Raw genomic sequence first — 23,911 nt, 5'->3', positions numbered from 1 at the left:
GGTCCATGCGACTGGCTCCATCCCATGAGTTACGTCAAGTCACCTCTGGGTCACAGCATTTAATCACCCACGTGAGACTTCCCTGCACTTTGCTGTACACAGCAATGTTCGAGTGGCCTGCTCTGCAATTCTGATGAGCAGAGCACCCATGAACAGTGCTAGACACATAGGGTGAAGGAAGAATCAAATACTGGGGGACTAAGGGAGACTTGTTCAGCAAACACCCCTCTTCTCCCTCCCACTGGAAGGCGACTACACTTCCTTGCTCAGATGATGTTGGCTTTGACCATATGATTTACTTGACTCAGTGGAATGTTCGCACACCTGACCTCAGCAGGAGCATTTAATGCACTTGGGCTCTGGGCTCCCGCGATCTGCCGTAAGAACATTAGCCGGGGAGCTCCTGATCCCAGAACTTGAATCCTCCTTCCAGACTGGAGCCAAAGCAGCGAATGAAGAGCCAGCCACCCACAAACCCTCAGAAAGAAGAATGCTTGCGGTAATGGCTCGGTGTGGGGATCCTTTGTTACACAGCATTACTGTACCATTAGTCGACTAATACAACGCTGTTGCTTTAAACCACTGAGAGTAGAGACTTGCTTGTTACTGTAGCATGATCTGATTGAGGGCAGGGTTTAGCACCTTCCAGGTAATGGCCACTCATTAAGTAGCAGCTATCATGATGATTACCATTTACAGACATATTGTCTCTAGAAGCAACATTGTCTTACAGGTGCTGGGCACCACGCTAAGTGCTTTTTGAGTTTTCTTCCATTTCACACAACAACCCAATGAGGTTATAACTATCACCATCCACAATTGCTGATATGAAAAGCAGGCAAAAAGTGGGAGAGGTGAGTCAAGAGAGGTGATCATGGGACTCTGGGGTCTGCCTCTCCCTAGTGGTTTGAACCCAAGGGAAGTGACCACAATCTGTGCCTGTTTGTTCTTCTGTAAAATGGGGATGATAATATCAACTTCACAGAGTTGTTGGGATTCTGAAATGAGGTACAGCATGGAGAACACAGCCCAGCAGCCCAGCAGGGAGTAATCCTTTAATAAATGATAGAGTCTTCTCTCCCTCCCTTGCAAAGAGGGGGTTCTCAAGGGTTAATACCCCTGCTTTCTGTACCCTACCTTCCTGAGATGCATCATATCACAAGGACTCAGGCTTGCTTTGTTAACCTGTTTAATATCTAGGCACATGGGGAGGTGTAGGCTGAGGACAAAGGGAAACCTCAAGAAACATATTCCTCAGTTCTTCACTCCACTCTGCCAGGGGTCTGGGGCGCTGGAAGGCAGTCTGCTCGGCGGAGGAAGTAGAGATAAGAGGCTGATGGCACCTGGGCCCCGGCCTTGGCGTAGCAGGCACTCTCGGTAGCACAGCCCCGAGTGGCAAATTTGGGGTTGATGAGACCTGGGAAGGGGATTCCAGAATGCAGTCGGCCCCTAACCCCTCCTTCCTCACCACCCAGGGGTCTTCCCCCCGCCCCCACTGCCCCACTCTGCATGTCCTCACCCAGTTCCCCAGAGCCACCATCTCCCCTGGAACCTGGAGGCCCTCTCCCCCCCTCTAGAGATCCAGGTTCCCCTCACCCGCCTGCACGTTGCCAGCGAAGTAGACGCAGTGGGTTTCCTGGCCAACACAGCGGGCTGCCTGGGTCCCAGGGCATGTCTCCTGAAAGGGTGCAATGCAGGCTGGGCACTGGAGGCCGTTCTCAGTACGATTGTTCTGGGGAGCTGGGGAGGAGGGCGGAGTATAAGGTGCACAGGGTTGATGAAAGCCTTCCCTCACCTCACAACAACCCTGGGGGGAATATGGGCTGCAAATGGACACTGCATTTACAGGTAAGGAAACTGAGGGGCACGGCAAGCCAGTTGCCCCGTGTTGCAGCGCGGGTCAGAGGCAGGAGCGGGGTACACACAGCGGGCGCTGCGGACCGGCTGGAAACGAGGCCTGATGCGGGGCTGAGCTGACACTCACGGGGCACGGAGCCATGGTTGCAGCCGTCGCTCTGGCAGCAGCGCGTGTTGGACACCATGTAGTCCTTGGGGCCCATCGTGGTGGACACGAAGCCCGTGTAGCAGTCGCTGTACTTCATACAGGCCTTGTAGGTGTTCAGTGACTGGTGGCCCTCTGAAAGAGGCGGGACAGGAAGGGAGGCCTCCAGCAGCGCCTGTTGATCCCACTCCAGCGTGGACCCCGGCCTCGGTTTCAGAGGGGTGGGAGGGGTGCTGTCCCAACCCTGCACTTCCCACACCCCGCGACTGCCTAGGGTGGTCTTTTCCAGCGCCCCAAAACCATGCCTCTTTATCTGCCTGGGGTATGGTCTGGAGTAGTTTATAAGGTCGCGCCCCCCCCCCACCTGCCCCATTACCGTAGCCCCCAGTCTGCTTCGATGGTCTCTTGAAGCTCCCCTTGGCCGAGCCCAGGTGCCTGCCTGACACGGTCTCTTCTGCCCGCCCCACCCCACTGCCATCTTCCAAAGGTCCTGCCTATGGCTACCCCCATGCTTGTGTGAAATGGTCTCTCCCAGCCTTCTCCACTTTCGCCCTCCCCTGCACCTCCCAAATCCCTTCCAACAAACCCTGGGAGGCCATCCCAACCCCACTCTGCAACACCCATATCCTCTAAAGTGGTCTCTTGCTCCCCCCACGTCTTGGCTGCAGTGGTCTCTTCCAGTCCCCGTGGCCATCCCCCTCCCCCCCAAGTGGTGGTCTCTTCCAACCCAATCTAAGGATTTTTCTCATCACCCCCCAAAAGGTGCTTTTTCCCACCTTCCTCTCCCTCACTCCCAGGGTTCGAATCTCCCGCCTATAAGCCTGCGGTGGTCTCTTCAAGCCCTTCGGGTCCTTTCGCCCACCTGCCAACGCATGCTCGGTGGGTAGGGCAGCGCGCAACCCTCTATCCCACCCTCCTACACACCCCCTCAGGTAGGCGTGGTTCCTACAATCCAGGCGGCCCTCATCTCCTGCCACCACCTTCACAGCCGCCGCGGCCCCATCATCTCTCCTGTGCTTAATGAACGGTCTTTTTCAATTTTGAATGAAAAACCCTGGGTCCGCCCCGCCCGCAGTCTCCCTATCGCTCCCCTTCTCCCCCATCCTTTCTCAGCTCTGGGGCCGTCCTTTCCATTGAAGTCACGCCCACCTCTCCCATTTCACCCACCTGCCTCCCCATCTCCATCTACTTCTCTTCACGACGGTTTGCTTCATACTCAGGGTTATCTTTCCTCTCCTGCCTGGCATGGTCCCTTTTTTTGTCTCTCCCTCGACCTCGGTGTCGTATCTCCTCCTCCTGTCAGGAATGGTCCCTTCCAGCCCGCACCATCCCCCACCATGGGGGGGGGGGATGTGGTTTTCTCTTCCTCCTATTTTGGACGATTCCTCCCTCTCACCCCAAATGGTCAACCTGATCACTGTCTTCCCAACCCACCCCAGCCTCTTCCTTCTCTTCCTTCTCTTCCTTCTCAACCCCCCGCCCCCATGCCACCTCCTTCCTATTAGATTCTATCCCTCTCACCTGTCCTGTTCCCCATGTCCTTTCCTTTCCTCACCTCCTCCTGCCTAAGACAGTCTCTATATCTGCTCCCCCCCGGTCTAATATTTTGGAGAGTTTCATTTTCAGAAATCCCTGAGAACAATGGTTTCTATTGTCCCATTGAATTCACTTCCTTCCGCCTACCACCCCAAGATAGTCTTTCCCTCTTCCCTGACCTCCCACATGAGCACCGTGATGACCCCTCCCCTGGCGTGGAGCTGTCTTCTACCCTTGAAGGCACAACCACCTCCCCAGGTGTGACGCCAGGCCCTGCTCGTACTTGTGCTCGACTCCCCGACGATGACCACGCATGCGTCTTTGCCGGCCTCACAAGCCTTCATTTTCCCGCTGCAAGTGGGCCCGGAGCCCCTGCACACTTCACAGCTCAGCGGGCACCCTGCAGTGTAGAGAGCCAGGCTGTCGTCATGAGGGGTGTAGTCAGCGGACCACCAGTGAGACTTCAGAGTCCAGAGGGAGATGGGGCAAAGGGGGCCGGATTTGGAGTCCTGAGGAAGGAGGGACAGATGTCTCCCTAAGTGTTCATGGGTGGAGCTCTGACCGCTGTCCAGGAAACTGTCCAGTGCTCTGACTGGGACGCGGTGGTGAAGCCAGCAAAGCTGCTTCCAGGGGCGGGAAGCGACTCCACCAGGGAGCCTGTTTACCTAATTACAAGGCTGGGGACTTGGGGACGCTAGGGTCCTCTGAGAAAGCTCGGGGACAGGGAGGGGTCCTGGCGAAGGTTTCCATGGGCTTTTGTGAAGCTTCAGGTCCAGCTGTTTCTTGGACTCAAGACCAGGTGTAGGTCTTGGGGATGGTAGGAACTGAGGCAGGGGAACCTGAGGTTGGGGTCTTCATCCCAGATCAAGAAGGGAGAGTTCAGCCCAGGAGGGCTGAGTTCATGGACTCCTTGGTCCTGAGAGAGGAGGCAACTGGGGGCCCAGACACCTGGGTCCTGGGGAAGGTGGAGCTTGTCTGAATTCCCGCATCTAAAGGAAGGGGGGCTGGGGTCTGAACTCTGTAGAATCCAGAGAGAAAGGAAATCTCTTCTCCCCCATGCCGCACCCCCCCAGCTCCCCCCCTTCTAGTCATGCTCTTATCCAATTTCCGATGTCTCATTTTAAGACCTTGCCTGGGGTGACAGAGGATTCCGAGCCCACCAAGCTCCCTCCTTTCTCAGGGATCCAGTCACATGAGCTTTCGAGCTTTTCTTCCCTTGGGGCCCCAGGCTGCCTCTGCCTTCACCATGAATCTGAATTCCTGGGACACCACCTCTTTCCCCCTCAAGGACCTTGCTGAGTGCTCTCTCATGGTCTTCATGGTCCAGACCCCTTCTCACTCACCCAGACCCAGGAGGGTGCAGAGCAGCGTGAAGGCCAGCAGGAAGGGCCCCGGTTTCATGGGAGTCCTCATGGTGAGTGAACCTGTAGTCCCAGGTCCCCAGCCCTTATAGGAAGCTGAGGAGGGGCGGGTCTGGATCCACCTTTACCCTGGGGTGAGAAATAGCTGAGGTAAGATCTCAGGGCAGGCCTTTGTGGCTCTGGGTTGGGGATATGGAGCCAGAATCCAAAAGGGACATGGGCATCTCATGCTCAGCCATCTGCTCCACAGGGACCCTAGGACTCTCGATTTCTAGCCCCCTCATCCATCAAGACCCAGAAGGTCAGTTTCCTGTTTTCTCACATTCCCACCGGCCTCCTCTCCCCCTTTATTCTGGCCTGAAGCCCAAGGTCAGAGTCGGGTCACTTGATTCCCTGTAGGTGTAGGGTGGCTGCTGGAACTAAGATCCCCTCTCTCTTCTCTCTCTTTCCAAGGAGGCGCCCAGCGTGGGTGGGGCCCTACTTGGGAGCGCGCAGCATGTCCAGGCTCGTTCTGCGGGGGACTAGGCGCCCTGTCTCTCTTCCTTCTTCATGCACTTGGCTCATATTCCCTGTTCTGTGTTTGGGCTGTCCCCAGCTCCGACCCCGCCTGGGGCTGCACCTCTGGGTCTCACGGGGACCGAACAGAGGTATGCCTGTCAACAGGCAGAGGCGGGCGTGGTAGGAGACAGATGCCCATAGGTCACATATTGGGAAACTGAGGCATCAGTGGAAGCATTTTAGGTTGTGTGTGTGTATCTGATTTGGATGCATGCTTTAGAACTTATTTAGGTCCCTGATCCACTCTCTCTTTGGCTTCAGGCATAACCCTAGAGAGATCGGAGATTCTGTTCGTGTGTGCATGGTGGGGGGGGTAGCGGGGAAGGTGGGGTAACCGCAGGAACCCGTGGAGAGGATCCCGTAGCGGTACGCTCCGGGTTCCCTGGGAAAAACCGCTCAGGTCCGCGTCCTCCTATTTTCTAAGGCTTCAGTTTGGGCGGTGACTGCGTCGTCCAATGAGAATGGCGAATTTTTTCTAGGGGCCAATCCCGGAGGCTGCTCCTGTTGCCAGGCGCCCAGAAAGAAGGGTGTCAACGTCACCGGGAGGCGGGGCTTAGAGGAAAGCCCGTTGCTAGGGAACTAAGCGCCTCGCTCCGGAGTGGCGCGACTGGGCTTGCGCGGCGTCGACGCGAGAGCCGGCGCGCCGCGGTTTGAAAGGCCCGAGGCCTGTGCGCTTGCGCACTTCAGCCCGCGCAGGGCGCACCACCCCCCCCTCAACGACCCCCCCCCCGCCCCCCCACTCGGACCTTCTTTCATCCTTCGCGCCAGGCGAAGCCCGGGACGTTGACATGCCGGAGATCCGGCTCCGCCATGTGGTGTCCTGCAGTAGCCAGGACTCGGTGAGGAGCTGGCGTGGGGGGAGGTTGGAAGACGTCAGGGAATCCATGCGGGGGCACTACAGGAACTTTGGGAGCGTGAAAGGGAACTTCACGGAAGTCTGTGGCGGGTCAGGGGGTAATTCCAGGAGGCTATGAGGGAATTCTGGGAGAGATGTGGAATAGGGGAACTTCCGGTCAGGAAAGGAGGACCTGGGGAGCATCCAGGGAAAATGTTATAGGGGACTCGAGGCAGGGTGTGGTGGGATTAACGGGGAATTTTAAATCTGGGGGAGCGCAGAGGGCTCGGGAGGACTCCAACGAATAATGTGAGAGCCGGGGACCGAGCTCTCTTCCCTGTACCCTTATTTTCCCTTTTCCACGCTTATCTCCAGACCCACTGTGCAGAAAACCTTCTCAAGGCGGACACTTACCGAAAATGGCGAGCAGCCAAGGCAGGCGAGAAGACCATCTCTGTGGTGCTCCAGGTGATCCTGCCCTCCCCCTGTCTCCTTCCTAATAGGAGTCTGGAGACTCAGGGTCCAGACACTGCTCTTGAGCCAACTGGCAGTGGGTTAAGACACTTTCCCTTCTGGACTTCAGCTTCCTTACCTGGAAAATGGGCAGTGTGATTGCTGTGCCCCTTAGCAGAGGACAAAGGTGGTCCAAGGACTAGGCCAGGATGACCATAGGAATCAATGTGTGGCCCGGGTAGGTTGCTTTTACTTTCTGGGCCTCAGTTTCCTCAGCTGGACCAGAGTGAATCATTTTCACTCTCCTGCCTTCTGAAGTCAGTGGGCTCAGGGCTGGAAGGTGTCTTGGAAGATCACGGAAACCAATCAACCCCATTTTAAAGATGGGGAAACTGAAGCAGGAGGGGGGGAGGTGTGACGTGGCCAGGCTAAGTGCCATTCTGGAATGCTTGCCAGGTTCTTCTGCGTGCTCTCACCCACTCCTCACCCCAGGGCTGTGAAGTTGGGGAGAGGCACGCAGGAAAGCGTGGTTTGACCCCAGATGGTTACAGAATTCCAAATGTTCCTGTCACGGATAAGAAACTGGTGGGAGGAGAGAGCTAAGCGTGTTTGAAGCATCTGCTCTGTGCTGGGTACTGGCCTGGATGATCTTGCTTTTCACAAACGTGGTGTGACGCAGGGGCCGTTACCACCATCAGTCAAGGCATGCTAAGACGCAAACCCACATTGGTGCTCTGAACACTTTGTCACACTGCTTTGTGTTCACACACTGGCTTTCTTGAGCTTGGCCCTACTCCTTCTGAGCGGAAGGGTGTTTGGGGAGGGATGTGCGGAGCAAGGCTTACATGATTGTGTCAAACGTTTTCTCAGTCTCTCACCCAGTGGTTCCGAAATAGTTTGGGCTCACGGAGCCTTTTTAGAATTAGAGAGAAGCTGAGGATTCTCTCCCCAGGAAAAATATGCAGACCTATAAGACTTTCTGATTTTAGAAGTTTAAATATCTCCTCAGTCCCTAACAGAGTAATAATAATGAGAGCTGACATTGATTCAACGTTGCAGCTGCCAGTTATGGTTTTGAACACCTCACATTGATCAACTCATTGAATCTGTAAAAACCCCATGACCTAGAGTCTAGTATTATCTCCATTTGAGAGATGAGGAAACTGAGTACCAGGGAGGTTATGCCGCTTGTCTAAGAGCCAGTGTTTTAAACGGAGGGAGGTACAAACAAATAAATAAATATGTAAACTGAGGGAGGTACAGGTTGTTCACGATTTAGTCTTGGGACCTGGGTTCAAGTCCCCATCTCTCCCTCTTACTCGTTCTGTGACCTCAGGCACATTTTTTCATTTCTCTGAACCTGTTTTCTCACCTGTCCATTGGGAATAATGAAATCTAAGCCTAGCGTCATTGTGAAAATGTGGTGACATAATGTCTGCAAAAGTGCTGTCAACAGGCAGGTGTTTATATAAAGGGAGGGATTCATGTTTTTATTACTGGGTGATGATTCTGTTGGGCTCTCTTAGGATCAGGTGACCCCGGGAAAATCACATCCATTCTGTACCCCAGTTGCAGTGGGAGCAGAGAGACTAGAGGCAGGAGAGACACGACATGGAGATGTGGGAACCTGAGGGGCCAGAGCAAAGCACAGGGTTCTCTGGCCTGGGCGACTGAGGGAGATATTGCAGCTGTCACTGAAATGGGAAACCCAGAGAAGGGACAGCTTGAGAAGGTGATACCTTCAGTTGGGATGTCCAGGTGGGCCGTGACTTTGGGACATCTGAAGTCCAGGCGGCAGTTAACAATCGGAACCGAACCTGGATGGAGTCAGAGGTATGGAAGTTGTCAGCACGGGGGCAGGACCTATAGACTCAGGAGTGAATGGATTCTTATGTTCATTCGTTCACTGAGTAATTATTTATGAAGCACCTTCTATAGGTCAAGCACTGTTTTAGGTCCTGGGGCTATACAGCAGCAGAGAGCACGAGACCAAAATATGTCAGTCCTGTGGAGCTTTCATGTTAGGAGGGAAGGACTGACAAAGTAATATGTAAAGCATGTCGAGGGATGATGAGTGCTGTGGAGGAAAATTAAACCCTTAAGAGGAAAGGGGAATGCTGCAGCTAGGGGAGGAGGCACTGGCAAGAGGTTTTTCTTTATTTTTTTAAAAGATTTTATTTATTTATTTTAAGATTTTATTTTTATTTATTCGACAGAGATAGAGACAGCCAGCGAGAGAGGGAACACAAGCAGGGGGAGTGGGAGAGGAAGAAGCAGGCTCATAGTGGAGGAGCCTGATGTGGGGCTCGATCCCACAACGCCAGGATCACGCCCTGAGCCGAAGGCAGACGCTTAACTGCTGTGCCACACAGGCGCCCCTAAAAGATTTTATTTATTTATTTGAGAGAGAGCGAGTGTGCACAAGTGGGGAGAGAGGCAGGGGGAGAAGGACAAGCAGACTCTCCGCTGAGCAGGGAGCCCAACTTGGGGCTCAATCCCAGGACCCTGGGATCACAACCTGAGTCAAAGGCAGACGCTTCAACTGAGCCATCCAGGCATCCCAAGAGGTTTATCTTTTAATAGGGATCCTGGGAGGCCTCCCTGAGCAGGTGACATTAAGCACAGTGACCTCTGTAAAGATCTGGGGAGGAAACGCAGACTCTGAGGCGGCCTGGCTCCTGGCGTGCTGGAGGAACAGTAAGGAGGCCAGTGTGGGTGCAGTGGACTTAGCCAGGGGAGGGGGAGGCGGGAGATGAGCTAATGGGACAGGGGTGGAGGGCCCCCAACACGCTGAAGGCCTGAAAGTCACTGTAAGCACTTGAGCTTTTATTCTGGATGAGTCGGGAGCCACAGAAGGGCTCTGAGCGAAGGAGGACCAGAAGCAGCCTTAGCTTCTCACAGAATCCTGCTTTCTGTGTTAAGAATAAAGCACAGGGGGCAAGCGGCATCAAGGCAGCTGTTAGTTTATCCCCTGTGAGAGACACTTCGGGCAATCTGATTGCATTTGGCCATTGCCAATATGCAGGGTAACTCCAAATTCACCTAATGCTAATTCTGGTTCTTGTCAAGCGAGTGGAAGGGCAGACATTTCCGGACACCGATGCATGCGGACTAACCTGTGGCGTGTTCTGCCCTGTATTGTTTTCCTCCCAACTATGTTACGCAACATCTGGATTGCCACACAGGGTTCAACCCTCTGCTCGTGACGGCCACACACACCTTTTTTTGTTTGCGGTAGCTGACGGAGGCTCCACGGATAACCCATCAGCTGCTCCCAGGAGGGGAGTTCCAGCCTCTTGGGTAACCGCTTCTGGGCCAGAGGGCATGGCTGGGAGGAGGTCCAGGTAGCTCTGGTGCCCCGCTGACGTGCGCTCTTTAGAAGAAATGCTTAACAGCAAGGTGCCGCACGTTTTGTGGTTGTCTTTCACTGGCTTTCTAACCACTCAGTTTGCCCTCGTGGCGTTTTAAATTGTTTTTCACTTATTGAGTATGTAACAGGTGTACATCGAAGCGCACGGTTCAGTGAATCCTCACAGTCTATGTACTCCCCACCCACATCCGCGTCACAGAACGGGCCCAGGCCCCCAGGCCCCCTGCGCTCCTTCCTGTCACTGCCCCCCGCAGGGTAGCCACCATCCTGATTTTTAGTAGCATCAATTCGTTTTGCCTCGTTTTGAATTTTATATCAATGGAAGCATGCAGTATAGACGTCTGTGGCTGCTGTCACTCAGCGTGTTGTTTGTTATTTTCATCCACATTGGTGGGTGTAGCTGTGGATGGCTTGTTCTCATTTCTGTATATACTCCATAGCTGGAGAATACCATTGCAGTTTTATACACTTTAAAAAAAAGATTTTTTTATTTATTAGAGAGAGAGAGAAGGAGCAGGGGGAGGGGCAGAAGGAGAGGGGGAAACAGACTCTTCGCTGAGCGGGGAGCCTGACTCGGGGCTCGATCCCAGGACCCTGGGATCATGACCTGAGCCAAAGGCAGACACTTAACCGACTGAGCCACCCAGATGCCCCAGTTCTGTTAACTTTTTGAATGAGTATTGTATGTATATGGTGCAAATTTAAAAGGCACAAAAGGGTTTACACCCCCCTCTCCCCACTGGCTTCCACCCCCTCCTGCTCCCTCCATAGGCAGCCACTGTTGGCAGTTTCTCACATGGGTCACTGAACTCCTGGGTCGCTGAACACCCATAAACACGTTTCTCCCCCCTCTTCCACCAAGTACACCGTTCTCCCCCCCGCCTTGCTTTCTTTCAAATAACAATAGATCTTGGAGATCCACTGGCACTGGGTAAAGTTCTACCTTATTCCTTTAAATGGTGCATAACCCTGCCTTTCCTGGACGTGGAACAGTTTTTTAACACAATGTCTCTCAGGAATTTTGCGAGCCTTCCCAGCCCCATTTGTTTTCCTGTTGTGAGTTATGTCTTCCTGGGAAAGGTGCACGTGAGCCTGGCCCCGATGACTGGCATCTTATGCCTGAACCCGCTCCTAACTGCGGATGCTGAACGCTTACTTTTTTTTCTAATTAGGCATGGAGCCCAATGTGGGGCTTGAAGTCACAACCCTAAGATCAAGACCTGAGCTGAGATCAAGAGTCAGATGCTTAACCAACTGAGGCCAGTCGCCCCACCTTTTTTTTTTTTTTGAGATAAAATTCACATAACATGAAATTCACCATCTCAACCATTTAAAACATACAATTCAGTGGGTTTTGGCATCTTGACAGTGTTCTGCGGTCGCTGCCACTAATCGGAACATTTTCATAGCCCAAAGAGACCCCATCACCATTCAACAGTCACTCCGTATTCCCTTGCTCCCTAAGCTGCCCCCGCAACCACTGATCCACTTTTCGTCTCTGTAGATATGTCTATTCTGGACCTTTCACGTAAACAAGATCATACGCTATGACCTTGGTGTCTGGTTTCTCTCACCGAGCACACACTCGAGGTTCCTATGTGTTGTCACGTGTGTCAGCCTTTTCTGTCCATCACTGGATACACCGTATGATGTATATATGTCCACTCATAAATTAATGGACATTTGGGTTGTCTCCATGTGTGAACACTGTGGTCGGAAATACATTATCACAAAGAAGAAATACAAGGGAGTACATGTTTAAACTAGAAGTAGTTAATATATGCAAAAAAGGTCATTCACTCAAAATACAGATTGAGCCTTGTGCTTTGTCATGTGGGAGAGGTAAAGATGTTGACCTTTTACCTCGAGGGTTGAAATAGGGGTGTTGAGAAGGAGTGTGGAGCTGTAGGCAGGCAGGTGGGTCAAATTTCTCTCCGTCACTAGCCGCGTGTGACATGTGAGCTATTTCTTGAACCTGCCTGAGCCTGTTTGCCCATCTGTAACACTGGGAGAGTAACAGACCCTTCCTTCTAAGGTAGTTGTGAGGTGAGGATTCAGTGATGCCCGACCCACAAAGAGCTTGGCCAATCATGGTAGACAGAGTCATAGCCTCTAAAAGATGTCCATGTCCTGATCCCTAGAACCTGGGAATATGTCACTTTACACGGCAGAGGGGACCCTATGGATGTGATGAAGTAAAGGATCTTGAGGTAGTGAGATTAGTTTGGGTTATCTGGGGATAGCGTCCTCACAGGGGTCCTTATAAGGGAAAGAGGGGGAGGCAGAAGAACCAGAGAAGGAGACGTGAAGAGGGAAACAGAGGCCAGAGTGATGCTGTCGCTGGCTTTGGAGGTGGAGGAACGGGCCACCAGCTGAGGAATGCATGTGGCTTCTAGAAGCTGGAAATAAGGCAAGGAAACAGATTCTCCACTAGAACCTCCAGAAGGAATGCAGCCCTGCTGACACCTCGATTGAAGCCCGGTGAGACTAAATGTCAGGCTTCCGACCCCCAGATCTGTAAGAGGTTTGTCGTTAGCCAGGGAATTTGCGGTCACCTGTTACAGCAGCAGCAGGATACGAATACCCCAGGCCCCTGGCACACGGTGAGAATCTGAAAGTGTTGGCCACGATGATTCCTTTATGACAGAAGGGGACACTGAGGCCAGTGCCTCACCAAAGCCACTTGGTCAGGAAGGGCAGAGCCCGAGTTACAGCTCAGGGGGCATTTGTTCCTTCAGCAAATGGCTACTAGGCGCTTCCCATCCATCTGTCCATCTGTCCGTCAGGAACGTACTGAAGGCCTTCTATGGACATAGTATCAGCTGACATTTATGGAGCGTTTACTCTGTGGCAGGCACTATTCAAGGGGCTTCATACGTATCCCTCATTTGAATCTTCACAACGACTCTCTGAGTTAGAAGTTGTCAGTGTCCATTTTACAGGTTAGGAAACTGAGGCGCAGGGGTGCAATGAGACTCTGCTCCAGGGTCACACAGACTAAGTATGCAGAGCTGGGAAGGACTAGACACTGTGCTCAGCATTCAGGATACAGTGGGGAAATGACTTAGATATTATCTCTGCCCTCTTGGAGCTTAAAAGTCTGGTGGGGGAAACAGATGCTAGACAAATGCAAATAAAAAGGGTAGTTACATAATATTAAGTAGTGATAACTGAAGAAAAATAAGAGTGGTTTAGGCAGGGGGAATGGCAGGTGCAAAGGCCCTGTGGTGGCAAGGAGCCATTCTGTTCTTGGGGCAAAAGGCTGGCATGACTGGAGGAGAGACATCAAGTGTGGCAGGAAGCTGAGAAGTCAGACTAGGACTTGTGTACCCGGGCAGCACCACACACCGTCCCAGGGTTTGGAGCTGTGGAGGCAAGGGGGAGCCCCTTCCTCAGCACCGCCTCTTTCTCCAGCGTGCCTGTGATGTGGAGGAGGAGCACGTGTGGACTCGAGCCAGCCTGCCTGGGCTCCAGGCCCAGCTCTGCCGCTCACCAGCTGTGCGACCTTGGGGAAGTTACATAACCACTTCCTGCCTCCGTTCGCTTGTTCATGTGTTAAGTGGAGGTAATAATAGCCCCCGCCTGGCAGAGCCGTTGTGAGGAGAGGAGATGCACATATTAGGTGTCTAGGGCAACGTGAGCGCTTTGACGTTTGCTGCAAGTGCTCTGGTGGCTATTATTTTTGTGAGTCATCTGAGCTCCTTCCAGGCGGAGGGTTATTAGCACAGCCTGGCCATTCCACACAAAAGGAAACCATTGCTCAGAGGTTGCACGGCACCCAGGCTTGCACAGCTTGCAAATGGCAGGGTTGGATTTGAACCCAGGCTCACCTCACCCCAAGTCCAGGCTCCTTCCTCCCATGTAGGGCTGTCCCTGTTTGTGGCAGCGTGTAGGCGAAGTCTGGGCAACCTCTTGACGGCTGGTGATAGGGCTATCGGGGGCGCTGGGTGCTCCTGGGGCCGGTGGACCTTTGAGTGCTGTAATAACTTGTCATTCTGGGAGCCAAAGAGAAGAGCCCCGAACTGGAGAGCAGACTTGCATTAGCCGTTCCTACTGCTTCCACCCCCACATGGCTTTCTGTGCCTTTAACTGTCAAGACCAGAATGGCAGAAGCTTCGCAGGGAGCCTCCCTCCACATCGATAGCTCTTTTGTTTCTTCAAAAAGTAATTATGGGGGCGCCTGGGTGGAAAAGCCTGGGTGGCACAGCCTTCGGCTCAGGGCGTGATCCCGGCATTATGGGATCGAGCCCCACATCAGGCTCCTCTTCTGGGAGCCTGCTTCTTCCTCTCCCACTCCCCCTGCTTGTGTTCCCTCTCTCGCTGGCTGTCTCTATCTCTGTCGAATAAATAAATAAAATGTTTTAAAAAAAAAAAGTAATTATGGAGCGTTGACTAACAGTGCCTCCTGACTGACTGAGGCAGAGTGCCTACTAAAGGCTGTCAGTGTGGCCATAGTATTCATGTGCATACTCCTGGATTTGGTGATTATCCCCATTTTACAGATGAGGTTACCAAGGCTCCAAGAGATCGGCTCACAAGGCCATTTTGCTAGGCTGGGATTCAAACCCAGGAATCCGTGGTGAGCAAAACCACACCAGGCCCCCTACCCTGAGGGAGCTTCTTTGGAGTCCTGTGTGACGGGGGGGGGGGGGGGGAGAGGGGACAGATGTGCCATTTGTGTTGCATGATGATTTGAAGTTAGAACCCTGGCAGGTACTACCAAGGAGAGCTCCGTGGTGGCAGGTTCCACCCTGATCTGGCAGCGTCTGGAGGCATTCGGAAGACAAGGGTGGGGGCTTATGCATTCACCCAGTGAAGATTTTCTGAGCTCCGACCTCTGGGCCATGCCTTGTGCTACATGCGGGGGACACGGTGACACCCCTCGCTCTGGCGCCTACTGTCACAGAGCTGACACTGCGAGGAGATGCGGCAGCCCAGATGGGGGTCATCCCTCTCCCGAGGTGGCACAGTGAGCCCAGGGGTAGAGCAGGCACTGACAGTGGGCTTTTCCCCTCCCATAGTTGGAGAAGGAGGAACAGATACACAGCGTGGACATCGGCAATGACGGCTCGGCCTTTGTGGAGGTGCTGGTGGGCAACTCGGCCGGAGGGGCTGGGGAGCAAGACTACGAGGTAAGCAGGGCGTTAAGATGGGCCCCATGCTGATCCCTGCCCCAGGTGCCCCCATCACCCCTTCCCCCCGGGGTCTCCTGGGTGCCAGGCTGGGGTGGAGTTGAGTGACACTGATCTCTGCCCTCTGGAGGAGGAGGCACAGGGGATAAACCGCACGCCAGGGCAGAGACCCACGTTTGCATCGGGGTGGGGGGCACGAGTAACCAGACGCACTCGTTTGGTCTAAGAGGCAGCCACTGCTTGAGAGCAAAACTGCTTTTCTCTGGTCCCAGAGGTTCTCACAGATGTCCTGGCAAATTGAGATTCCGCATTGTTTGGGATGCCTCTGTTAGTCACTTTATATGCCACAAACGTTTACAAGAAGGAATGCCTTTTGCTCTATTACAGATATTTGTTTTTTTAAAAGGTTTTATTTATTTGAGAGAGAGAGAGATAGCGAGGTAGGGGGAAGGGCAGAGGGAGAGGGAGAAGCTGACTTCCCACTGAGCAGGGAGCCTGACACAGGCTCGATCTTAGGACCCTGGGATCATGACCTGAGCTGAAGGCAGATGCTTAACTGACTGAGCCACCCAGACGCCCCTATTTTATTTTATTTTTGAAGATTTATTTATTTGAGAGAGGGAGAGAGAGAGAGAATGTGAGCTTGGGGTGGGGAGGGGTAGAGGGAGAGGGAGAGAATCACTAGCAGACTCCCTGCTAAGCACAGAGCCTGCTGTGGGGCTCCATCCCAGGACCCTGAAACTATGACCCAAACCGAAACTTAACTGACTGTGCCATCCAGGCGCCCCACTCTATTACGAATATTTTAAAAGTTGACACAATCCTTTTCCTACTGGTCGAATTCATTAGAGCCGGGTTGGTGAGATCATAATTAGCCAGCTAGCTAACCTACAAACGTTTTGGGGTAGAAATAAACCTGCTTGGAAAAGCCAAGTTTACAATTTTAAGTAAACGGTAAACCAGTTTTCTACAAGATGAGTTTTTTTTTCCTTGCAGTGAGAAATTGTTTTTAATTGAAGTATATTTTGTTTACAATAAAATGCACAGATCTTAGCATACAGGTCGAGGAGTTCTGACAGTTGTGCACACCTGTGTAACCGGCCCCCAAGTCAAGACACGGAGCATTGCCAGCATCCCGGGGAGGTCCTTCGCACCCCTTTGCAGTCACTCCCCACCCCCCCACCCTCACCAGCTCAGGCAGCCTCTGGTCTCTTCCGTCACTACAGACTAGCTTTGCCTGTCATCGAACTTCATATAAATGGAATTTGACAGTATGTGCTTTTTTTGTGGCTGGCTCTTTTCACTCAATGTCCTGTTTGTTTTTGAGATTCTTCCATATTGCTTGTCAGCTGAGCAGCACTCATCTCAGGCAGAGACTGCAGTTTGTTTCTTCATTCTCTTGTGGATGGGCACCTGGGCTCTTGCCACTCTTTGACAATTATGAAGACAGCTGCTGTGAACATTTTTGTACGAGCCTCTGCACGGAGATCTCTTTGGGGTAAATACCTAAGAGTGCAGTTGCGTTGTTTTAGGGTAGATGTATGTCTTAACCTTATCAGACATTGAGTTTTCCAAAGTGATTGTACCACTGTACGTTCCCTTCAGCAGAAGCTGAGCGTTCTAGTTGCTCCGTGTCCTCACCTGGCCGTGGTGTTGCCAGTCATTAGTTAAATTTCAGCCATTCGGATGGCACGTGGTGGTATTTTATTATGGCTTTAAGTTACATTTTCCTGACAAGTAGTGACATCGGGTAACCTTTCACGTACTTACTAGCCATTCATTTATCTTATTTTATGAAGTGTCTATTCAGGTCTTTTGCTCGTTTTTTATTGGGTTGTTTGTTTTTTGGTCCTAGATGTTAATCATGGGTTTGTTTGTTTGTTTCTTTCTTTTTCAGATACGTGTGTTTCAGATTTTCCCCCCAGTCTGTGACTTGCCTTTTCATTACCTTAAAAAAATTTTTTTAAATTAAAGCATAATTACCATACAGTGTTATACTAATTACAGGTGTGCAATGTAATGATTCAACACTTCTTACCTCCCTCAGTGCTCATCATGGTCCGTGTACTTAACCTTTCCATTATCTTAACAGTGCCTTTTGATGGAGCTGATGAAGTCTGATCAATCAAGGGTTTTTTTTTTTTTTTTTAAGTCCCTCCCTCCCTCTCTCTTTCTCTTCCTTTCTTCTTTTCTTTTCTTCTCTTTTCTTTTTTCTTTTCTTTTCTTTTCTTTTCTTTTCTCTTCTTTCTTTTCTTTTCTTTCTTACTGCTGAGTGCCTTTTGTGTTCTATAAGGAATATTTTCCTGTCTTGAAGTCATAATGACACTCCCTGTATTAATTTCTTATTTCTGCTAACAAATGACCACAAACTCAGTGGCCTAAAACTGTAACACAAACTTATTGTCTTACAGTTCTAGAGGTCAGAAGTCCAGAATCAGTCAAGGGGGCTAAAATCTTAGCGTTGGCAGGGCTCGGTTTCTTCTGGAGGCCCTAGGGGAGGATCCATATCCTTACCTACCACAACTTCTAGAGGCCACTGCATTTCTTGGCCTGTGGTCCCTTCCATCTTCAGAGGCAGCGATGACAATATTCTAACATTTGCTTCCATCCTCACTTCTCTGACTCTCTAGCCTCGCTCTTATAAAGACCCTTGTGATGATACTGGGCCCACCTGGATTATCCAGGCTTATCTCCCCTTCTCAAGATACTTAATCACATCTGCCAAGTCCCTTTTGCTATATTCACAGGTGTCATGGAGTAGCACATGGAGCTCTTTGGGGTGCCGTGATTCTGCCTACTGCCATCTTCTGTGTTTTCTTTTAGAAGGTTTATAATTTTAGATTTTACATTTAGATCTCTGATCCATCTCAAATGAATTTTTGTATATTGTGTGAAGTAGAGGACAAGGTCCTTTTTTTCCTGTTTTTTTTTTTTTTTTTTTTTTTTTTAATGTTTGTTGAAAATACTCTAAAAAAAGATTTTCCTGGGGTTCTGGCTGGTTCAGTCGGTGGAGCATGCAGCTCTTGATCTCAGGGTTGTAGGTTCAACCCCATGTTGGGTAGAGATTACTTAAAAATAAAATCTAAAAAAAAAAGATTTTCCTTTTTCCACTGAATTGTTTTGGCTCTTTTATTGCAAATTAATTGATCATATACGTGTAGGTTTATTTCTGTACTCTCTATTCTGTTTCATTGATATGTATGTTTATTTTTGTGCCAATACCACACTGTCTTAATAGTAAACATTGAAATCAGATTGTGTTGGACTTCCAGCTTTGGTCTTCAAGAGTCTCTTGACTCTTTTATTTCCATGTGAATTATACAACAAGCTTGTCAATAACTTCATTTATTCCAGACTTACAGAACAGTTGCAAAAGTAGTACAAAGGATTCCCTTATGATCTTCACTCAGATTCCCCAAATGTTAACACATGGGGATGTATTTTTTACTGAACTAAAAGTAAGTTGCATATGTGATTTTGCCTTATCCCTGTTCGCTACAGCGGCTGTTTCCTAAAAAGAGAGACATTCTCCTACTTAACCTCAGGACAGTCAATCAAAAATAGGAAACTGACCTTGATGTGGTCCTATGTCATCTGATGTCAGACCTTATTCAGCTTTTCTGCATTATCCCAATAATGTTCTTAATAGCAAAAGAAAATTCAGAATCATGCATTGCATTGATTTGTCATGTCTGCTTGGTTTCCTTTCCCTGGGAACAGTTCTTGTGACTTTCTCGGTATTCTATGCCATTGACGTTTTGGAAGAGTAGAGGTCAGTGACTTTGTAAAATATCACTCGTTGTACAAAATGTCTGATGTTTCCCGGTGATTTCATTTAGGCTCTACGTACGTTTGGCCGGAACACCACAGAAGTGGCGCTGTGTTCCTCTCGGTGCGTCAGATCACGGAGCACATGCTCCTGGCTTGCTGTATTACTGATGGTGCTAACTGGGGTCGTTTTGTGAAGGTGGTGAGGGCCGGGCTCGTTCACTGTAAAATTACTGTTTTGTCCTTTGTAATGAGTAAGTATGGCGGGGAAATACTTTGAGGCTCTATAAATCTCGTTACTCCACAAACCTGTATGCACTAGTTTTAGTATCCGTTACTGATTCTTGCCTAAGTTGTTGGTGCTATTTGAGTGACATATTTTTAAAAATATTTATTTATTTATTTGGGGTGGTGAGGAAGAGGGAGAGAGAATCTCAAGTAGACTCCACACTGGGCAGGGAGCTAGACGCGGGGCTCAATCTCCCGACCCTGAGATCACGACCTAAGCTGAAAACCAAGCGTCAGACGGCTGAACCAGCTGCCCCACCCAGGCGCTCCTGAATGATATTTTTTTAAAAAATTTCATTACCCAGTTGTTGATAGCATAATAAAAATAAAATTGATATTTATATATCGACCTTGTATCTCGTGATCTTGCTAAATTTAGTTATTAATTTTTGTAGGAGAATTGCATGGGATTCCCTTGGGATTTTTTTTTTTTTACATAGACAATCACACTGTATGTGAATAAAGACAGTTTTCTTTCTTTCTAATCTTTATGCTTCTTTTTTTCTTTTCCTCATTTTATCACACTGATTAGTATCTCTAATACAGTGTCGAATAGAGGTGGTGAGGGCAGACATCCTTGTCTTGTTCCTGATCTTACTGGCAAAGTAGTGAGTCTTCACCATGAAATCCAATGTCAGCTGGAGACTTGTTTATAGATGTGTGTTGTCAGGTTGAGGACGTTCTTCTCTAGACTACTTCATTGAGAGCTTTTTTCATGAACGTGTGTGGAATTTTATCAAGTGCTTTTTCTGATCTGTGAGGTGCATTTTCACAAATAGGTTTTCCTTTGGCAAACATTCTCATTCTCAAGGTTATATAAGTTGTGAAAAGGTAAACTGAAGTACATGAAATCTTGAAGGGTTTATTTGGGCAAACAATTCAAATCAGGAGCCCGAACTGAAAATGATTAGGGGTGCTCTGTGGGCAGGCTAGGGCAGAGGTTTTTATAGAGGAGACGCCGAAGCAAACCAAAGACATGATTTGATTGGCTAGAGTTTAAACAGTTGCCTCATTTGGGAAAGTATAGTTATTTGGCTGTTAGAATAGTGGTTCTTGAATTTCATTTTCTCAGACTTGAGAAATTTAGTTGGCTGTTTCTGATTCGTTGTGTTTGCATTTCATTTTCTGACTCTGGCTTAGACTTAGGTCTGTTTACAGAGGCTCCCCAAGCACTTGAGTCACCCAGTCTTTAGAGTCACCCAGTCCCCGAAACCCTACTTGTTAACTGTTTTAACAAAGTCAGCAGTTTTGGGGACTATTAAAAAAAGTTCTTTGGTTTTGGCAAACAGATTTGGATCAAAATTCTATTTATAACGATGAAAACTGAGTAAGTACATTTTTAGTTAAAGTTTTATCATATCTTTATAGGTGAATGTTTATTATTTGCCCTTTTATCTGTCTAGCAAGGTGGAATGGGTAGTTGGGCTTTATCTTTTCAAATTTTGAAAACGCCGATGTCCAGAAGTCTCCTACTCTTCCAAGAATTTTAATTAAACTTCTGCTAGAGTCCTGCATTTTTATTATAACTTCTAACCAAGACTGAATTAAAGACTCTGGGGGGGGGCACCTCAGTGGCTCAGTCAGTTAAGCATCTGCCTTCGGCTCAGGTCATGATCCCAGGGTCCTGGCATTGAGCCCTGCACAGGCAGGGAGTCTGCTTCTCCCTCTCCTGCTCATGCTCTCTCTCTCTCTTTCTCTCAAATAAATACATAAAACCTTAAAAAAAAAAAAAAGCCTCTAGGACTTGTGATATTTGGCTTCCACCCAGAGAGCAGATAGGGCTATGAGAGTCCAGAAAGAAAAAGAAATTGAAGGGCAGAGCAGGGCTGGTCCACATTGCTGTTGCCTGTACAAATCAATCGTAAGGCACCTCGTGTAATAACTAATACCATTTCCTACAAAATCAACCTGTTCTTTTCTTCCCCCTCCAAATTCTACAAGGGAGATACATACGCTTTCGAGGTTAACATGGTCTAGAGAATAAAGGTTTAGCCCTAGAACCTTAAATACAGCGTCAGATAATAGAAGTCTGATAACTAGAGTTGTTTTCTCTTTACAACGAGTGGGAGGAGCAAGGACATCTACCTGGCGGTATGGGTAGCAGCTGCCAGCCACAGTTCCCACAGTTCGTGTTGCCCCTTCATTGTCATCGTTGGATGATCAATTTAGCTCCCCTGTCAGCTCAAAATCAGGCCTTTTATAAACAAGGCTAGGGAAACAGCTTTCCTTCTGTAGAATTGTCTTTGTCTTTGTTGTTTCCTCTTCTTAATCAGAGCTGAGTACAAAGAGGCCGATAGTTAGATTCAATGTTTTTCTCAGCAAAAGGCTTTGTTTTCTGATTTCACCAAAGTTCTCAGCATGTCTATGAGAAGACACTAAGTAAAACAGACTATAACCAACTCAAATTGGCTCACTGCCTAGGAATGTTTATTGTTTCCTTGGGAGGGAAGTCTAGCATTAGGCAGACCCAGAGTTGATCTGACAGTTGGGGTGCTTGGTTGGCACCTCTTGATTCTTTGGACTTGTCCGCACAGTTACAAGATCATTGCTGCTGCTCCATCCATCACTGAGTAGCGCCCAAAACAGGGCTTGGAGGAAGTGGAATGGCAGGAGTTCAGTGGCTCTCTTCCATCCTATTTCTTGGTAATGAGGAAGGAAGATCTTTCCCAGAAGCCCCCAGCAGCCTTCCTCTTACCATCACATTGGCCAACTGGGTCATGTGCCCGACCTGGACCAGCCACTGGCAGAGGGAATTGGACTGCTTGAACCAATCATGGTTAATCCCTTCGTGTTGGGCACACAGCCCTTCTACTCTTTTTCAAAACTGCCAGGTCCATTTGATTCTCATTTATCTCCTTATCATACTGTCAGGATCTCCATTTATTTCTTTAAACTATTAAATATACTTACTTTTATATTGTGTGTTTGGGAATTTCAATGCCTGCAGCCTTTGTGAGTGTGAGTCTGCCATTTGTGGTTTCTGTTGCTTGTTTCCATATGCCTCATGGTTTTGTGTGTGTGTGTGTGTGTGTGTGTGTGTGTATGTTAACTTCTGTTCTTTGGGAATGTGTCTGTGGGAGATCTCTGAGGACTTGGTTTGAAGTACATTCCTCCAAAGAGGATCTGCCAGTGTCAGGTGATCTTGTGTACCTGGGTCTGCTGTAGGAAAGACGTTAGGGTTTAAAGCCGACAGCCAAGAAAGGATTCTTGAGACGTCTTTGGTGCAAAATGGTGGTTTTATTAAAGCATGGGGAACAGGACCCGTGGGCAGAAAGAGCTGCACTCAGGTCCTGAGGAGTGGCCCATTATATACTTTCAAGTTGGGAAGGGGTTAGGGATAGCGTAGGCTTCCCAGGTATTTTGGAAACAAGGTTTCCAGGACCCTGAGGGGGCTAGCTATGGTTAGGGAAAGGGCATTTATTACTGTTTAGAAAAACGCAGTCATGAGACTCTTTGGATGTAGGTCGGTCATATGCTTGGAGGATGACTGCCAACATGTATCTTGGGGTGGGTAGAGACAAAGGAAGTTTCCAAGGGATTTTTTATGTAAAGTAGACTTATTGGATCCTGGGGGTCAGGCTAAGATTGCCTTTTGCCCTTAGCAAAGTATTAACATCGAGGCAGCTCCTACAGGAAGGTCCCTCTGCCTGTCTCAAGGACTTGTCAGTGGGCTGCAGGTAGTAAGGAAATTTAATAATTTTTCTTCGCCTTTGTGACATCAGGACCACTTAACGTCTTCAGCTTGGGTTTTTCTATGCAAACAACTCATACGAATTTTTTGCTCCAAATCCTTGAGGGTACACACTTGTGCTTAGGATTCCTCCAGAGAGCAGTTTTCATTTTTTCTCTGTTGTGCTCCAGAGCGAAGGCCTCCTACTGACTCCACAAGGCACGGTTTCCCCTAATTTACTCACGGAGGGTTTTGCCCTGTGAGGAGGCTCAGCTCCATGTGAGTTGGTGATGGTCTCTGAGGAGCTACTCTTTTTACTTGCCTGGAGCCCAGGCTTTGTCTTCTGTCCCCTCCACCCCGCCCCTGCCCCCCATTAAAATTACGTTCTCAGCCCCTTAGGCAAACACCAAGCTCCGTGCCACCCGCCCTATCAGTCAGGGTCTCGCCCAGAGACTGAAACCACACCAGTTATTGTAACAGAGTTTAACATAAAGAATTAGCAACTACGTATTGAACCCAGGAGGCAAGAAGACTAAGGTGTGGTAAAGAAGTAATGAGGGGAGCAGCCGCCACCCCCAGGGTTGGGGGAACAAAAGGACGTGGTCGGAATTACTGAAATGTTGATGTTTAGAAGCTTGGAAGTGGGGTTCCACAGAGGTGAAACTCAGACCCCGAGGGAAGCAGGCGCCGGAATCCCTGAGAGGGGCCGGATGACGCCAGCTCTGCAGGTGTTAAAACGCTGCAGCCGCATTCCCCTGCTGCCCTCGGGTGCAGGTGTGCTCACAGGAGCTGCAAGAAGTGGGGAGCACGGTGGTCCTCCCTGCTCTTGCCTCTCAGCCTCTCTGTAGCGCCCCCTACTGGCAGGGCCCGAGAATGAGCAGTTGGAGAGGCAGCCATGCCCCCCGCCCCCCGCCCCCCCCCCCCCCCCCCCCCCGCCC

The 23,911-nt window shown here is 49.8% G+C and overlaps 2 protein-coding genes across 3 annotated transcripts in view; one reads left to right on the top strand and one right to left on the bottom strand.

Moving 5' to 3' along the window:
• Positions 1 to 1,180: 1,180 nt before the first annotated feature.
• On the bottom strand, positions 1,181 to 5,011 carry PINLYP (phospholipase A2 inhibitor and LY6/PLAUR domain containing). Of its 2 annotated transcripts, none has more exons than XM_026481722.4 (5): positions 4,882 to 5,011; positions 3,822 to 3,938; positions 1,985 to 2,137; positions 1,597 to 1,740; positions 1,181 to 1,417 (listed from the first exon to the last, which is right to left on the bottom strand). In XM_026481722.4, the coding sequence occupies exons 1-5, from the start codon at positions 4,949 to 4,951 to the stop codon at positions 1,263 to 1,265; spliced, it is 639 nt and encodes a 212-aa protein (XP_026337507.1). In that variant the 5' UTR covers positions 4,952 to 5,011; the 3' UTR covers positions 1,181 to 1,262. The 2 variants fall into 2 exon arrangements, with proteins under 2 accessions (XP_026337507.1, XP_057170342.1); XM_057314359.1 differs by having other exon boundaries at positions 3,822 to 4,047; positions 4,882 to 4,954.
• Positions 5,012 to 6,006: 995 nt separating this feature from the next.
• The window catches only part of XRCC1 (X-ray repair cross complementing 1), a 24,803-nt gene continuing 6,898 nt past the window's right edge, over positions 6,007 to 23,911 (top strand). The window contains exons 1-3 of the mRNA XM_026482159.4: positions 6,007 to 6,296; positions 6,668 to 6,760; positions 15,137 to 15,247. Coding sequence (XP_026337944.1) covers positions 6,246 to 6,296; positions 6,668 to 6,760; positions 15,137 to 15,247 — 255 coding nt within the window. The 5' untranslated portion in view covers positions 6,007 to 6,245. The remainder of the gene's footprint in view (positions 6,297 to 6,667; positions 6,761 to 15,136; positions 15,248 to 23,911) is intronic.

The sequence above is a fragment of the Ursus arctos genome, unplaced genomic scaffold, assembly GCF_023065955.2.
Source record: "Ursus arctos isolate Adak ecotype North America unplaced genomic scaffold, UrsArc2.0 scaffold_19, whole genome shotgun sequence".
NCBI lineage: Eukaryota > Metazoa > Chordata > Mammalia > Carnivora > Ursidae > Ursus > Ursus arctos.
This window is presented reverse-complemented; position numbering and strand designations above follow the sequence as displayed.